Below are 17,653 nucleotides of genomic sequence, written 5' to 3'. Positions count from 1 at the left end.
AGTACGTAGGTACATGTATACATTACCTGCTCATCACAAGAATATACATATCGCTTATAATGTATTTGAAGAAATGATCTTTATTTATTTTTTGGCAAACACCTGTTCTATTTATGAAAAAACTGCTGTTTCGAACACTTAAATCCTATATATAAGCAAGACGTATGTAATTATTGTACTTTTAAAAGATACCTTTGTAAATTATTCAGATGCTGATCTCTTTATGGTAACAGCGTAGACCTCTGTCATCTCTTATTCAGTCCCTGTATCGCAATCAAATCTTCAAGATTTCCCTCGAGTTTCGCTAGAGTTTCATAATCAAAATACAAAGAAGTAAGCTGACACGTCGGTCTACTTCTGCTACTTTCACAGTTACAATCTGGGCCCCAGGGTGCCTTTGAGAGATAAGTTTAAACAGATTAGCATTCTTACACTAACGTCACAGTACATTTATGAAAATGTAATTTATGTTAAGAAGAATAGTAATTTGTTTATGAAAATTAGTGACGGACATTACGTTAAATACGAGAATAAAAATAAACTACGCTGTTGACCGTCGTCTTCACATAGTCAGAAATTCTTTTAAGGGGCAATGTATACGCTTCTATAATAAGATTCCGGGTGACATTCCCAATTTGCCATTTACAAGGTTTCAAAGTATAGTGAAACAAAATTTTATTCTAAAGATTATTTTCAACTTCTGCGTAGTTGGATGACAAAATTCCATGATAGTGACCCGTTTGGCAGCTCGTTCTTGCAGGTATTCTCGATCTAAGGTGTTTGAAATAAATATTGTAAATGATAAATGTATCCAAAGAGCAAATCCTAGAGTTTTTTGCTCATTCTTCTCGGGGGAATCTGCCTTACGAATGACCAGTAGAGTTCAATCAATATGACGATTTTAAGTGTAATTTGCTTACCTATGAAATAAAGATGATTTAACTTTGACTTTGACATTGAATATGTAAATTTAAAACTTAAGTGTAGTTAAATTAAATTTTTTCGAAATATAGATTTTAGAAAACTAACACAAACTGATTTTTACAGATAGGGCCAGTAACAGATACAAAATGGAAACTGAATGGGTCGCGAGCAATCGAAGATGGCGGGAACAGGATCGCAATACACGTCACTCCACCAGATGGAGACGAAGATGACGAGTTCGTGCCCCCGCTGCGTGTGCGACGCAAGCTCAGTACACCCGTGAGCGCACTTGAAGGAGCAGATGGACTCGCTGCTTTACGGTCAAGTGGTACGTTTAGCAATATGTACGTAACTTCTGCGTCATGCCAAGGAAAATGTTTATATTGTATAAGCTTTACTAGGGCAGAATATAATGCCGCTCCAAGGCGTCTCGTCGCTTTTAAGAAATACCCATGTACACAAACTACGTAGTCAACTTTCTACATAACGGAAAATACAAATAACCAAATTAGATGAAAAAAGCCAGAAAGTAACGTTGATAAATCATAATTGTTAATTAAATATCGTCTGTTGCAAGATCATTTAACGTAACGGCCAAAAGTCTATTTTTCAGGAGAGACCAAAAACCATGTATTTATTTTAAAATTGCTATAACTTTCTTATTTTCATCTTATTGGTATGAAGTTTGAACAAAGTTTCTTACAATAGTAAGGACCTTTAACCCAATGACCCAATCTAATTGTAAAATCTAGTGCTGATAGTTTAAAAGATAACATGGCGCTTATGTTATTTTTTTCGTGTCCCAAATACGTTACGTTCCACGCTATATGCAATATTTTATAACATTGAATGTTGACTGTAGCGTAACTGACAAAATATAATATAATTTTTAACATCTCGCATAGCATTTTCAAAACGCTTATATAAATCGTGTTATTTTGAAGTACATATATGTATATATATATATATATATATATATACACACGTTGCTTTGTTTGATAAAACAAATATACACGATTTAAATCCGGAAAAATCGTTTCATTTCCTAAAACTAACTTCTTTAAAATCTTATCATTAATTTAAACACAATAAATCAAAAAGGCTATTTTAAAACAAAGCATATACAATTTTAAAATAATCATATTATCAAGCGTATGTAAGTTACTTTTTTTGCGACCAGTCTTGGGTTCGTTTGCCTTTCCTTTCCCTTGGTTTATTTTTCCTTGAGTTTTCTTTTTCTGACTGAATAATTTATTTTGATTTGTTTTCTCACGATACTTTTGATTTTCCATCCGATCCTTTCTTACCTTTTTTTTTAAAAATTTTATAGCAAAATGTTTATTTTGCTATAAAATTCCTTTTCCTTCATTACGTTTTTTCTTCTGTTCCTGTTTTTTCACATTGCCTGCTATTTTCCTTTTACGTCTTTCAGTCGATTCAAGTACATACTTCTCAACATCTAGTATATCATCTTCGGTGTTTTTATCGCACTCGCCTTTATCTTGATGATCGATGTGAGGATATCAATTTTGTCAACATATTATCCCTTATATAGCCTTATAGCCTCCCGGCTTAGATAGTCTTGAACGTACTGCTTGGGAATCACACCATGGTCACATAGTTTTTTCAAATCATGGTATTTTTTTGTTGAAATAGGTACTGGGTTTGCCTTGTAAACCTTGTAAATCTGAAACCGAATTGATTTTATTGGTAATGGTTGATTCTTCTTCTTCTTAAGGTGCCTCTCCAACTAGTGAAGGTTGGCAGTCAGCTCAGCAAATTTATCTTTATTCCTGGCGAGTCTGAACACTTGGGCGGCACTCGCTATCCCAGTCCACTCTCGTATGTTCCTCAGCCACGATTTTTTCCTACGACCAGCTTTGCTTTTGCCAGCGACTTTTCCCATCATTATAAGTTGCAGAAGCTCCTATCTGTCATGTCTAAGTACCATGTAGTAAGTAAGTATCTAGGTCATCCCAGATATGCAACTTTTATCTGTTTGATGGTCTGCAAAAGCTTACGTTTATGTCCAACTAGTCGCAGAACTTCGTCATTGGTGATTTTCTGAGTCCATGATAAGTGCAACATTCTTCTGTAGGCCCACATTTCAAATGATTCAATACGTTTTCTGAGATGCTCTTTTATTGTCCAGGCGTCACATCCGTATAGAAGTATTGACCAGATGTAACACTGAAGAAGTCAAGTGCGCAAAGGAATCTTAAGACAACGGCAATATTATACTTTCCTCATAGTATTAAAGGCACTCCTGGCAACTTCAATGCGGGTTTTAATCGTTGATAATAAATCTTTACTCCATCTTTTTTGTATCATGGCCCAGTGGATTTTTTTAATATCCAGCGTCTTCTTTCGTAGAGTATTTCGTTTTCATGACGTCTAAATTGGTTTTCTTAAAAGTTGCAATCCTTATGTCCCTTAATTTCAAGTTTTTATTAGGCATAGTTCTAGCCGTAAATACTCGTCCAGTAATTATTTGCCAATCAGTAAAATAGGTACGGTCTAAGACTTTAACTTCGTATGGGCGCGGAAACTTTAGCGCGGTAAGTATGAATGTAGCCCATTTGTTTAGGACTCCACAAAATAAGGTTTAGTATCTAACGTTCGATGACACTATGCATGGAGTCAACAGGCATGTACTGGAAATAGATAGTTCACTTGAATCACTTAGTCAATAACAAAGTACATAACTGTCAAATATGTGCAGAAAAATATCATAGTTTAGGTGCATGTTCACGTTAAAGAAATATAATTAGAATACAATTATTTCATTTTCTAATCAGTATGAAACTAAGGTTTATATCAAAACTTGTTTTAGATAAGTATTTTTTGGGTTTAAAATATTACTAGGTAAGTAAATTCCATTTCCATTTAACTTAAATATCCTGTTTCGTAATTTTTATTACATGTTTGAGTAACAAGTTACTGTAATAACATAAAAATATTAATCTAAGGTCCATTTCTTGTAAAAAAATAAGTACGATATTAGTTAAAGTAACTAATAATTATTTGTTCTAAATAACTGTGAGTTTAATGTAACAGACAAAAGTTTTAGCGATTGCTGTATTACAACAAAATTTTTTGTAGACAGTCGTTACGTTAATTTAGTAAGACTCAAGTTCCTTATAAATGTATCATACGCTAAATTTTTGTTATTTTACCAATGAATCTTCATTTTTATCTAAGGTAACCGCTATTTTTTTCAAGATATAATTGTTTTAACAGCACATTCGATTGGGCGCAAAATTTTCGGTCGAACTATATACATAACTCATTTTCGCCCATTTGGCGGTTACGTTAATTGATCCTACAACTAACGATATGAGAGTAGACAGTCGGCAATTAATGGACGAATAGTTCTCGTGATGTATCTTTTTTATAGACAAATAAATTATCTAACCTATTCGTAGTTTATAACATTGCAAAGGCCTTTTTTGATTATGTTAACGAGCCCTATCGAAAGTCGCGATGTGAAAACCCAAAGGCATTATCCGCAAAAACTGCTAAAAAAACTTATGAACCATTGAATTGGATATGACGCATGAAGAAAAACTTCTTAGTTTTTCATACAAATTGTTTTTTTTTTAATGACATAATAAACACTTATGTAAGTTTCCTTTGATAATAATACTTTGTGTCAAATCGCCTAAATAGAGTTATTCGTAAAATACTAACAATCTCGCAGGCACCCTGTATTACTTAGACAACAATTTTTTTTCCATGTCTTTAGATCGTTCTAGACGGTGATAACTCTGTATGGTAGCAAAAGAAATCAAACGGGAAGCGTTGCCAAACAATTTACTACCAAATACAGATCTAAAAAGAGTCATATGGTACAACTAAAACTTACAAGTTTATTTTTGGTGAATTTTTTACGTTTTCTAAGAAGTTATGAAACTGAAATTGTTTTTTATAATGTTAGTAATATAGTCCAGCTAGATCGTTAGTATTTTAAAAATAACCCTGTACATGTAAGTTATAATAATTTATAATTTGTATGTAAACAGTAGTAACAGTTAACTACGTCTTAATTGTGTCATAAAACCTTTAAGCAAAAAATCTATCTCTAATTTAAGAGCTGTTTGTTACACCCGGCGACTTTTAGCAGCGATGCAGTCGCTAATCGTCTAACTTTTACACACACGTGCGACTTTAAGCATTGATGCAAACGCGATTCAGGCGCGCGACTGCATCGATACAAACGCGCTTTTTTATCGATGCAATCGCCTATAAATCGCAAGTGTGGCAATGCAATCGCGTGTTAGGGCGCGCTCAAGTTAGCCGCGCTGCAACAGCGCTGCAGCCGCGCGACCATCGCGCTGTATTCACGCTCAGTTGTAGCCACGGTTAGTGAGGTGTACACTATTTATGTGATCTGTGGGTGTACATGTTAATTTTTCAAATTAACTACGAAGGACGAAAATCGAGTTGAAGAATTTATAGAGAATGCAAAACAACACCCTGCAATATGGGATATCAGTTCCGCTAGTTATTATAATCGACTGAAAAAAAATGGCATGGGAAAATTTTTTGTCTAAAATTTGTTGACAATTTTGAAACTAAAACTACAAATGAAAAAACATACCAGGTGAGTCATTTTTATACCTATGCGTGAAGTGTGTGCCCCAAGAACTCTGACCCCCCTAACCATATTGCCGAACCTTGTTGATTATTTTGATAAAATAAAGATAACGAACGGATTCTAATACGTTCTGTTCTGTTATTCTTTTTAAATTTTTTTTCTTCAGTTTTAACAAAATAAGTAAAAGTAACTTTTCTTCGTCGGAATCCATCGTGTAACTGTGTCGAAAGATAAAACATCACTAAAAATTTGCGGCGCGACAGACGCGCGACTGCAACGCGTCTTACAGCAGCTAATTTGAATGCGCCCTAAAAGTCGCTGTGTGTAGCCACTCGAGCGCGTTCAAATTAGCCGCTGTTAGAAGCGCTGCAGCTGCGCAACAGCCGCACTGAATCCGCACGGCGGCCGCGTGACTGTCGCGCTGCTGAAGTGCGACCAAATTTTTAGTGATGTTTTATCTTTCGACTTAGTTATGCGATGGATTCTGACGAAGAAACATGACTTTTACCTAGTTCTTGGGCACACACTTCACATATAGGTATTAAAAATTACTTAGCAGGTGAGTAGTTTTTTCAGTTGTACTTTCAGTTTCAAAATTGTCAATAAATTTTAGACATAAATTTTCCCATGCCTTTTTTATCATATTAGAATAACTGGCGGAACTGCTATGCCATGTTGAAGGGTGTTGTTTTACATTTTCTATAATTTCTTCTATTCGATTTTCATGCATCGTGGTTAATTTGAAAAATTAACATGTACACCTCACAAACCGTGACTGCAACCGAGCGTGACTGCAGCGCGATTGTCGCGCGGCCGCCGCGCTTCTGCAGCGCGTATAACAGCGGCTAATTTGAACTAGGCAGAGTTCGTTTTATAAATATGAAACAATTGTCTTGAACCAATTATACTGAGAACACCGGATGTGAGAATGGCCGTTAAATCAAAGTTCGTTTTATAAATCTCAGTCTTACTATCAGTACTTAAATTGACATGTTTAGTACACTATTTTATTAATCATCTTCAGATATTCAACGAGGGTCAGTACAGTCACTTTCTCCCCTGGACCGCACTAAACGACGATTCAGCACGATGGTGTCCAGCGCCACGGCAGCAGCAGTCTCCCGCCGACTGTCCGCCACAATCGGCTGGTGTCTGGCCACACCCACACAGGTCAAACCACAAATCGTTCGCCAGGGAAGGGCTTTGTGTCTACAGTATATAAAAACACAAATTAAAAGATCTGCCATAAATACCAAAAAGGTAAGTTTTGCATATATTTTTTTTGTATTTGATGTAAAATAATATATTGAAGGAATATATTGAAGACTTGAGCAAATATATTCCTACATAGGTAAACATTTTTCTGAAACGTTAACAGTCTCTTATAATCATATGATTGTAAGAGACTGTTAACGTTTCAGAAAAATAAGATATAAGATAATATTATCATTATATCATTGTTCAAGTTGAAAATAATTGCTAAGAAACCTCTTCGTTGATATGACCTTTATTTTTAATTATTGGTTTGTCTTGATCTTCAGAGAGTCTCTTTACAATTTGAAAGATTTGTGGTGTGAATTCACATATTTAAATGGTTTTAATTTTGATGATACCAAATGTATGCAATGCAAAAGTACCAATAAATTATACATTTTGTTATTCCAGAAGTCGGTAATTCGATTTCAAATTTAAAACATTTTCATTTTTCAGCAAATTGTGATAAAACGTCTTCAAAATATGATCGAGACGGAATGTGGTGCAGAAGCAGCAGCTAACGTGGAACACGGGGTAATAGCAGCAATGCGAGCTCTGTGCGTAGCACTGGAACGTAAGCGACCTGAAGCTTTCCGGCACGTGGCGCGCCAGGCCACCCGGGCACCCTCGGCCATGCTCCGCTCAGACACGGCACTCGCAGAATTAGCCTTAGCCCTTGGGCGTCGCGTCACTAGAGACAGTATCACTTGGTCCAAGGTAAAAGCAAGTTAGTTAAAATTTTGCGTAAGTAATTAAGCCACCAATTTTTATCTTCGTATAGAGTTTACGTCAATGTGAAGTAGTCACAATGAATTATGAACTGCATGAATCGAAAAATGATATCTTTTAATATTCTGAGCAATTACACAGGCCCTCTAAATGACGTGCTATTTATAAATTAAAAGATATATACCATTTACTAGAGTGACACAGTTTAGGCACCTGCGTCACATAGTAAATACAGAGCTTATGTATGATTGTGACATGCAAAGGGTGGGAATATGCTGGATCGCAGGTTTGCGTATTGGTGAAGTAAAAGTGTCTTTATTTAAATCATACTGTCAATCGTTTTACTGGAGCGCCCTGTGGGCTAGGTATACCCAAAAGACTTTCAATGAGCTGCGCGACCTATTTAATGACATGTTTAGGATGCTCTTGGGGCTGCCCAGATACTACAGTGCATCTGGTACGTTTGCGGACGCACACGCTGACTTTTTTTATGCAGTAATGCGTAAAAAATTGTATCAGTGAGACGCAGAATACTGGGGAGCCCTAACAGCATACTGATGACACAAGCTAAGAGACAGGATAGTGCTTTACATAGGCAGTGAGTATCGGATGTGATAAATCCTCACGCTGAATGTGTTTCTTTTATTAATTAATTATTTGTGTGTCTGTTTATGTAACTGTCTTATATAACGTGTGTGATTTATATTGTTACTAACATAGATTTTTTAAAATATAATATCAAATGATCGGACGAACAATTTGTGCGCCTGAAGGTAAGCTACATGCTTGTCCATAACAGTTGCAGTGCCACTCAGAGCTTTAAATCGCAAAGAACTTAGGGCCACTGCCACTGCGCCCTGATGGGCGTGATCCCTGAGACATAAGTAGGCAAGTCCAATGTACCCGTAATTTCACTAACACCCTTACCTTTCCAAGCCGGAACGCAGTAATGCTCACATATTTGCTTGGCGACGGAAATAGGTAAGGTGGCTGTACTTCTCTGGACGAACTCTTTCACAAGGAACTCCGCTGCTTAGATTTCGATTAGATTTAAGTTAGTTCACTGACTGACGCTGACTCTCGGAATTAGCCTCTTACTCAGAATTAGCCTTAGCCCTTAGGCGTCGCATCACTAGAGACGGTGTCACTTAGTGTAAGTTAAAAAGTTTTCCCGTGTGTTAAGACACCACTTTTATTTATATCTATATATCTTTGTTAACTTTTTGGACGCTTTTTTATGATATAAATATACTTTACATCGAATTGAAAATAGATGGAATCTTCAAAAGCGGATTTAAATGAAATGCTGCAGATTTCGCTAAAATGCAGATATCTTTTCTTCAAAGACGTAACTTCTTTGATCACATCAGTTTTTGTACTCTTGCACCTCAGAGTTTGTATTAAAACGAATGTTATTTTACGGTAGCAAAGGTCAAGGAAAAGAATAACACTCTACCCGAATATATTACCGTACATCAAATTTCAATTCAAAAGTATAAAGTTCAGCACCTCAACCAAAACCTCTCTTGATTAAAAGCCAAAACACGCACAGACCCCTGCGGGCCAGCACGCAATGTCTGGTTAATACTATAAAGAAGAGATCAGAATAGACAGAATTTTTAATTGCAATTTTCTACCAGTAAATAGCTCTCAAAACGCTGAAAATTGCGCCCCTTTAATTTTAAATGATATATAAAGTAGACCAATGGCCTGGTCAAGGAAATTGAAAAAGTTCATTCGGTTCATTCAGTTCATTTCCCAAATTGGTCCTATCAGGAATCGAACCCGGAACCTCCTTATCCAGCGCTTGCAGTGCAAACAATTGGATCCCGAGGTCGTCTAATGAATACGTTTTCTTGGCAAGAGGATAATCGACGACTTGTGCAAACAACTAACAACAAAAACAGGGAAAACGATTACCTAATTCAGATCAGAACAAAGAATTAGTAGATCTATCTAAGTAGCTGTCAACTTTAAACTGCCTCTGTGGTCGAACGGTTACCATGCCGGTCTGCCACGCATAGATCCCGGATTCGATTCCCGGGCTGGGCGAAATATTTGTATGGCACACATTTATTTCTCTCATGACTTTGGGTGTAATTTGTGGTCATCTATGTGTATGTCCGTGACACCTGCGACTCAGGGTTTCCGTAGTGGCGGGGCTATGAGTGAGTGCATAAAAAAAATCTAAGTTCCTTTGAACTTACATACAAAAAAATATAATATAATACTAATCCGTTTAAAACCTTTATTCTGAAAAAGCTTTTCAGTACGCGTTATACAAATCTAGATCGTTTTAAATTTTTGAATAGACAATTTGTAGTTCGCTTACTACAAAATCTTGAGCGTCGTGAGTATTTATTTGTATGATATATTAAAATAGTAAGATTGAAATAAAAGTATGTACGTACATACTAATTCGTCTTTACCTATATATGTATTTTTTTCACGATAACATCACAACGTCTAACATCAGAAGGTATATTTTCAATCAAAGACATCAAGGAAACCCCATTTTGTTTATTAATCATAGTTGTAAAAAAACCAAGGCTTATTTATAGCAATGTTAACAAGACACAGCTTATTGCAAAATCTGTCAACCACACCAAATGAAATTGAGAATCAGTCAAGCAACAAATTGGGCCGGCGTTCATTTAGGGGTACAAGTACAAGAAAGATTTGTGTTGCAAATTGTAAACATTTGACATATAGACTGAATGCATAGTAGCAAGCAGTTTATAGTTACCTACGTAAAACCGACTGACATATTAACACACGCACACTCACGCACACGCACACAGTACGCACCACGTGGACGGACAGACGCATGTCACATACAAAAAGTCAAGAGCTCGTTTGTGAGTACATATTAGAGGATGGAAAAAGTACATTCGTCACAATAAATTTCTGTCATGTCAATATTAATATTTTCACTTCTCGTGCTCTTAAAATTCATATTTATGCTGGGTGTAGGCTGCATAAAATAGGATTTTATGCTCTAGTGCATAATATAGGATTTTATGCTCTAGTGCATAATATAAAAAAACATCACATTAAATACTTACATACATACATACTTCGGATGCGTTCTGTATTTACACCTCATCAATTTTTATTCTTGCTTGTACTTTTATTTTGTGATTAAGTGATTATTGAAATTATTTTAGTTCTTCACGAATTAAAAGAATTTAATAAACACAATTAGTTGACATTGTCAATTTAATGTCAACAATAATAAGAATGAAATATACCAACGGATTTATATTACATAGATAAGTAATGTACGACAAGCAACTTATTTGTTAGGTACACCCATTAGACACCCATAAAAGTTAGGAACACCCATTGACTTGGGTACACCACAGTCCATGCATCGTAAAGTTCAAATTTCAAAAACGTTTTCCACGCTAGCGTGCAAAAAACGCTTTTGCGCGCAGATTTCTAAGGAGAAAGAAAGCCTTTCCGAGCTAAGTGAGGTGAACAATCATTTTTGCAGCTTTATCTCAAAATGCTGTTTTTTATATTGCAGTATATTGGTTTGACATGGTAGCCTTGTGGGTTGTTTCAATAGCATTTCATTTATCTTGCCCATCCTTGTTGTAGTGGGTTTCAGGAGGAATAAATAGAAACAACGCCTTTTCACCGTCATCTCCACTTTTTTGTTGGGTTTAGCGTGAACTTAGACTTTTATATTTACCATTTACCATATCATATAGGGGAACTTTAAGCTACTTTATAAAATTCGAAAAGCTTGAATCTGTAAATTCGATTACGATTATTTCCTATTTTGCTTAATCCGGTTTTATAATTTTTTTTAACAATAATCCTTTGTATGCCTTTCCGAAAACTCTGTAAACTTCGACAAATATATTGAAATCACAATTCTTTCAGCTCAAAATCTTAAAGCTTTAATCCTATTTTACCCTTTATCTTATCTTATAACATTAAAATCGTCGTGGTTGCTTTATTACCACTTATATTATTATACCAATTCCATATATATAATATAAAGCTACAAGTTCTTACTCACTGATAGAAATAGAACGCATACTTGCCGATATGGTGGATAAAAGATATTTTCAGTACTCGTGCTCTTAAAATTCGTATTTATGCTGGGTGTAGGCTGCATAAAATAGGATTTTATGCTCTAGTGCATAATATAAAAAAACATCACATTAAATATGATTCAATTAAATAATCGTTTATATGTAATATTGCTGTTTAATATCCTCGCAATCGAAGTGAAAAGCAGAGTATATAACTCGTTCATAAAACCCATTTTACCCTCGACTTAAGTATCCTTAAATAGACGTCTCGGGTAAAATGACGCGCTTTATGCACTTGTTGTACAATCTACTATTATACCGTTGTACTCGGATAGGTTCCAAAGCAAAGAATCAAATATGAGAAGTCCTAAATGTGGAAAATATGAAAGAATGATCAACGACCTACGAAAACTATAATATATGGAGAGGATACTTGTGCACTTTTATGAGGTACACCATAGTCGATTTACGCCGGAAGTAAAAAGTGTTCGAAATTCAAATAAACAAGATGGCCGCCATACAAATTTTAAAGTCTCCTATCACAGAAACTATTAGAGATAGGTAGGAGGTGTTGGAAGGAATGTCACAGAGGGTAGTAATGATCAACTGCCTATGTCAAAAAAATTCAAGATGACGAATTAAAAATGGCGGTCGAAGAAAAACTTGCTTCGATCCGGCTGGAAATTGGCATGCGGAGGTCTTTAGAAGGCCATAATCATAATTTGGAATTAAAATTTTTGTTTCGTTACTTTTTAATATGGCTGCCATATAAGTGTCTTTTTCGTTAAAAATGGCTGCCGGAAAAGACTTGTACTGATTCGGCAACAAATTGGCATGTGGAGGTCAGGACTGCCGGATAAAAATTTGTGGTCAAAATTTGTTTTTCGCCATTTTCAAATATGGCTGTCAAACGAGCCTTCGTTAGCGACAGAAAAAAAATTGCTTTGATCCCTTTGAATATTGGCATGTAGAGGTCCATACAGGGTTCGTTTATTACATTATTGGCAAGTTCTTCCTAAACGTGTATATCCACACGTGTACTTGTTACACTAAAATACAGTGCAGGTTTTAACTTCGCTACTACAAAAGCGATGGATCTGCAGTCACAAGTGATATATACTTCGTGGGTTCAAGCTTCAGTTTCGCTAGAAGCCAATTCAGTCTAGAATTTCCGTGTTGGAATGTGTAGGCCCCCAAAGTAAATCCTTTGGTATTCAAACCTTTGGGAAGGTTAAAGCTTCTACCGATATTAGGTCTCATACTGATAACACCTGACCTTCTCCTTATTTATTCCCACTTTAAACTTATAAAAAAATGTAGTTACCCACCACCGTGTTCCTCATTTATAAACCACTAAAATATATACGCACATACTAATGATACACGAATTTTACCTCATGATTCTATTGTTGATATTATAATCGAGATCCTCAATTAAGTCTTAAAATATTAAGATATATATCATCAATATCCTAATGTTGCACTGATTGTTGTTAGCTATTTTAAAAATCCTTCCCAAAGACATCCATCATCGAGCGAATTACCCAAGAACAACCAAGTGTTTTGTTCCGCCTGAAAAATTTTTTTGTCAACTTTACACTTTTCTTATAAATAGTAATGATATATACAGTATAGTATAGTGATAGGGACATTAGTATCCTGAAACTTTATAAACCATTCTACTCCTTTATTGGCGACCTCAGGCAGCAATTCCGATATTAATAATAATAATAACGCACACGCTCAACATACACATAGAAACCCAAAAAATCAATCAAACTCACGAGAAGAATAAATGCAGGCCATACAAATATTTCTCGCGGCCCGGGAATCGAACATGGGACCTCTGCGTAGCGAACCACTATGATCATACGGCCACAGAGGCAGTTAAAACATGTTAAGATTTAAAACTTAATAAGACGTATATGTTGATGAGACATTGGATTTACGAGTATGACATGCAAACAAGCCAAGTCTTCAGAATGGCATCTCGAAAACAAGGCGAAACCCAAGAAACTGCGTCAAAATCTGATGGTTTTCCTCGATTTGATCTGCCGCGGTGTGGTGCACTACGACTTTCCGAATTCCAGAGGGACTAACGGTGAATAAAGAATTTTATTTAGGCAAATATCCACCGAAAACAGTCGGATATGTGGAAATAACAATTCATAAATTTTGCATCATAATAATGGACCATCGTACAAAGTCATCATTGTGCTGTTGTGCAAGAGTTTTTATCCAAAAGCTCAATGAAAATCATAGAGTTTTTAGCCAAAAACTCAACGAAGATCATCGTCCAACCACCGTACTCACCTAATATGGTTCCGTCTGACTTTTTCTTACTCCCGAGACTAAAATTACCTTAATTATATGGTCGATTATAGATAGATGATGATGGATAAGAATATAGATAGATTAAATTCATTGCACGAACGAGTACGTGAGAATTCGCTCTCCTTAAGCGTTATACACGTAACACAACGCCTCCACGGTGTCGTTCAATAAATATTTTTTCACTGGCTCATTTATGTTTTATATATTTTATAAATATGTAAATAGTTTTATAAATATGATCTCAAATTTTGTTTTAGATATGAACATAAGAAATAGTGTACCTACAACCTTCGGAATTAATTCTTGGTAGACAAAGGTACCTATTTCGAGATTAACAATTTTCATGCTATTAATGAGTAAATTGCTTTGTTCTTTGAGACGATTTGTTTTTTCCTCTCGATGGGCTCATAAATCGAGAAATCTCGTTTTATTATTAATTTCCATAAATTCGAATCTACACTTTTTTATACATAAAATAAATGCTCGTTTGACCTCCAGGACACATGATGGAAAGTCATGATGAGGTCGACGTTGGAGCATGCACACCTATTCGTTCGCTTATTCATTCTCGCCTTGAAAGGCTCAAATTTTAGCGTTCAAGTAAATAAAATCTGCAGGCAAAAATTCCATTCAAATGCCATACGCCACGTAATGTGGAAGCGTAACTCTTCGTGCGAATCTTGAGTATACCCCCAACACAGAGTTAGAACACCAGCTTATGTCTAGTGCAGCGATCATGAAAATGGAAGTGAATTTATTTCATTCAATTCTTCAGTGATATATCCTGTAGCATACAGATAAACAGGTAACTTTTGGCGGTGTTCAAATACCTGCAATTTCCCCGAATCACTGATAAGCATCTTGGGTCGTTTCTCAATGGAATTCAAGGTGTTCAGTTGTATTTAGCAGATACATTCCACAAGTAGCAACAATACTACATACACTACCAAACCTGCGCATGGTAGGTACAGTAGTATGAACTACACCAGTATGAAGCAACACCTCACATTGCTAAGGATGCTAAGATCGGGATACATGTTTATTCATAATGGACGACAGGCCCATAGCAAGTAGCTAGAGACGGTCACCGATCAGTATAGTAAGGTCACCGATCAGTAGATATGTAAGGAAAAATGAAATTCACGTCAAAAGGACTCCGTTTTGTGGAGAATATACACGCCTGCGTTTTGATAGCGTCAAATTTGCTCCTTTACTTTTTTTTATTATATTTGCTACAATCTTTCTTTGTTAATCTATTTGTTCTTCAAAATACGAGTCATTGACTGTATGTTAAATTTGAATTAGCGTTAATTAAAGAATATTTAATTTCAATTAGCCCTTATTTTGTTGTATCATATCAACAAGACGTTAATACAAGCTTCAGGGTTTGACTCAACATACATAATTACATAACATAAAACCAAAACTTCAGTCGCGTAAAGTGGAGTGCCAATACGCATCCTTCCGATTTGCTTCACTGATACCTAAATCGTCCAATGCTGCATAATCTTCTTCTTATCGTGTCTATACTTCTTTTATTTTAGGACTACATTGACTGAATAGTAGGTATATTGCTACCTTGACTGCGTTCTCCTTGGCCGCGTAGAGATCTTCCCTTGTACAGGTATTAGGGCACAAGGGGCTCAACAGTCAGTGCTGCATGAACTGTGTTGGGGTATCGCAGTCACATTACGTTAAACTAGCATCCCTAAAACCCCATTTATACATATTGTCTCAAAATTACGTAACATACAATTAAAACCAAAACTTGAGTACCAATAAACATACCTTCCGATTTGTCCCACTGATGCCCAATTCTTCCAATGCTGCATAATATAAATGTATATTTTGTAAAATATTACATACTTGTACTAAGAAACAATATCTCAAAATTCGTAACCACAAAAAATTCTGACTGACAAAGTCGGTAGAACAACGTATCCTTAATGAAATTATTTTGCGGTCACAGATTAGATAAGTTTTCCAGAGTTCGGTAAACTTTGAATGGCCTAAAAATGGATAAAGTTTTACGATAACCCGATATTAACTTAATCTATTACCATGTAAGAGCTTATGGCTTTCTATAAAATTTACGTACTTGTTCCGTAAATCTTTTAATTTCAAAACTGTTAAAAGTCGTAAGTAGTCCTTTGAAACTTGCATAAGAGTGCAAACAGATTCGACACGTAGATAAATTTGTCGTTAACTAAACTGAAACCGATTTATCTACTTAAATCACTCTCTGCTCTAACTTTAACGGTGTCACTAACCTAAAACCTGATTTAGAACATAAAGTAATTTACCACACAGGACAGGCCAATAAAAGCATTTCATTGATAACACAGATAGCAGCAGTATACTGCATATGTGGAGCACTGGCACGAGAAGCAGCTGAGGCAGCGGAAGGCGAGCCTGCAATCGAGCTGGTTGCAGCACCAGCAGCAGCCATCGCTGATCTACTGCACGAGGACACTGGCTCTTGGATCGCTGCTCACGGTGGATGGGTACTAAAATTTTACCACGGAAATTAATATCTAGATATTATTAATACTAATATTCAGGTGTAAGTAACCGTCTAATAATAAAGTCGTACATATACTCGTAATCGTAATCACACAATACAAACCGTTACGGCCACGAAAATAAATGGAGGAGATTATCAATTCGACTGTATGCTTTTTTATTTTGTATGTATATTACGCCATAACTTGTGATTCGATTTTGATGATTCTTTTTTTTGTTGAAAAGAGAGTACCTCAATAGTGGTCCCATTTAAATTTGAAGAAAATATTCCGCCTCTAAGGGTGGCAAACTAGGGGATGAATCCGGTTTCAGTACTTTCCGCTAACCAATTCCAATAAAACTTGTCAAATAGATGTAATTCCACAAACTTAAGGCCGATTTTTTAGCGCGTAATCCTAGGTCTGTGGTTTTTTAGTACTCTGTACTGAGATTATTTGTAGTATAGTTATAATTATATAGTAAATGTTTCAGTACAGGTATTTCGCTTAATAAGAAAGCGATGTTTAACATTTTTTCCTTGAAGTATAAAAGTTCAAAGAAAACTGGCGAAAGAGAATACCTTGAAAATGCGTCCTATAACGTGAAGACTATAGATAATAAATATGCTCTTTAATATTAACAAGGCAGTGTACTTAGAACCTATGTTAATGTCTTTCATATATCGCTTCCATTACGAAAACATACCACTCGATCCACTATCCCTTCCTTCATAAATAATTAAAATTCCAAAAATATTCAACGACCTCATAAATGCGAGCGATGCAGCAATTTGGGGAGAAGTGGTTTGTACAGTACTTTGTACTAAAATCTCGCAAATATAGATGAATATCAGTGCCTCCACTGAAAAACAAAATAAGACGTGTTATTTACTTTTTATTGCACCATTGGCTTCAGCATGTCCGGTTACATACGTAGGGCGCACTAAGTTATAACTTCCCGGAATCAATCAGAAAAAAATACTATAAATGGTCAGAAATGAATTTATTGTTTCTCAAAATATTCTCCGTTGGCGTTAATGCACTTTTTCATACGAGTGAACCAATTTAGAAAACATTTATGCCACTCCTACGTGACAATCTCTGAAACATATTTTTCATACTCCTCGACAGCCTCTTCAGGTGATGAAAATCATTGGCCGCGTAACTGGTTCTTAATATTTGGAAATAAACAAAAATCACAAGGTGCCAGGTCGGGACTGTACGCGAGATGGCTCATAAAGTCAACGTTCACCTTCAAAAATTCATTT

At 35.7% G+C, this 17,653-nt stretch overlaps 1 protein-coding gene across 1 annotated transcript; it reads left to right on the top strand.

Moving 5' to 3' along the window:
* Positions 1–1,047: 1,047 nt before the first annotated feature.
* Positions 1,048–16,388, top strand: LOC113240232 (bcl-2-related ovarian killer protein homolog A-like; the record flags this gene model as incomplete). Its single annotated transcript, XM_026477481.1, has 4 exons — positions 1,048–1,252; positions 6,546–6,781; positions 7,232–7,492; positions 16,230–16,388. Coding segments are annotated over 4 exons (861 nt in total), but the record flags the coding sequence as incomplete, so codon positions are not given.
* Between the last annotated feature and the right edge of the window lie 1,265 nt (positions 16,389–17,653).

The sequence above is a fragment of the Hyposmocoma kahamanoa genome, unplaced genomic scaffold (genome assembly GCF_003589595.1).
Source record: "Hyposmocoma kahamanoa isolate Upper Pololo Valley unplaced genomic scaffold, ASM358959v1 127974, whole genome shotgun sequence".
In the NCBI taxonomy this organism is placed as follows: Eukaryota; Metazoa; Arthropoda; class Insecta; order Lepidoptera; family Cosmopterigidae; genus Hyposmocoma; species Hyposmocoma kahamanoa.
Note: the sequence above shows the minus strand (reverse complement) of the source record. Positions and strands in the feature narration are given on the sequence as shown.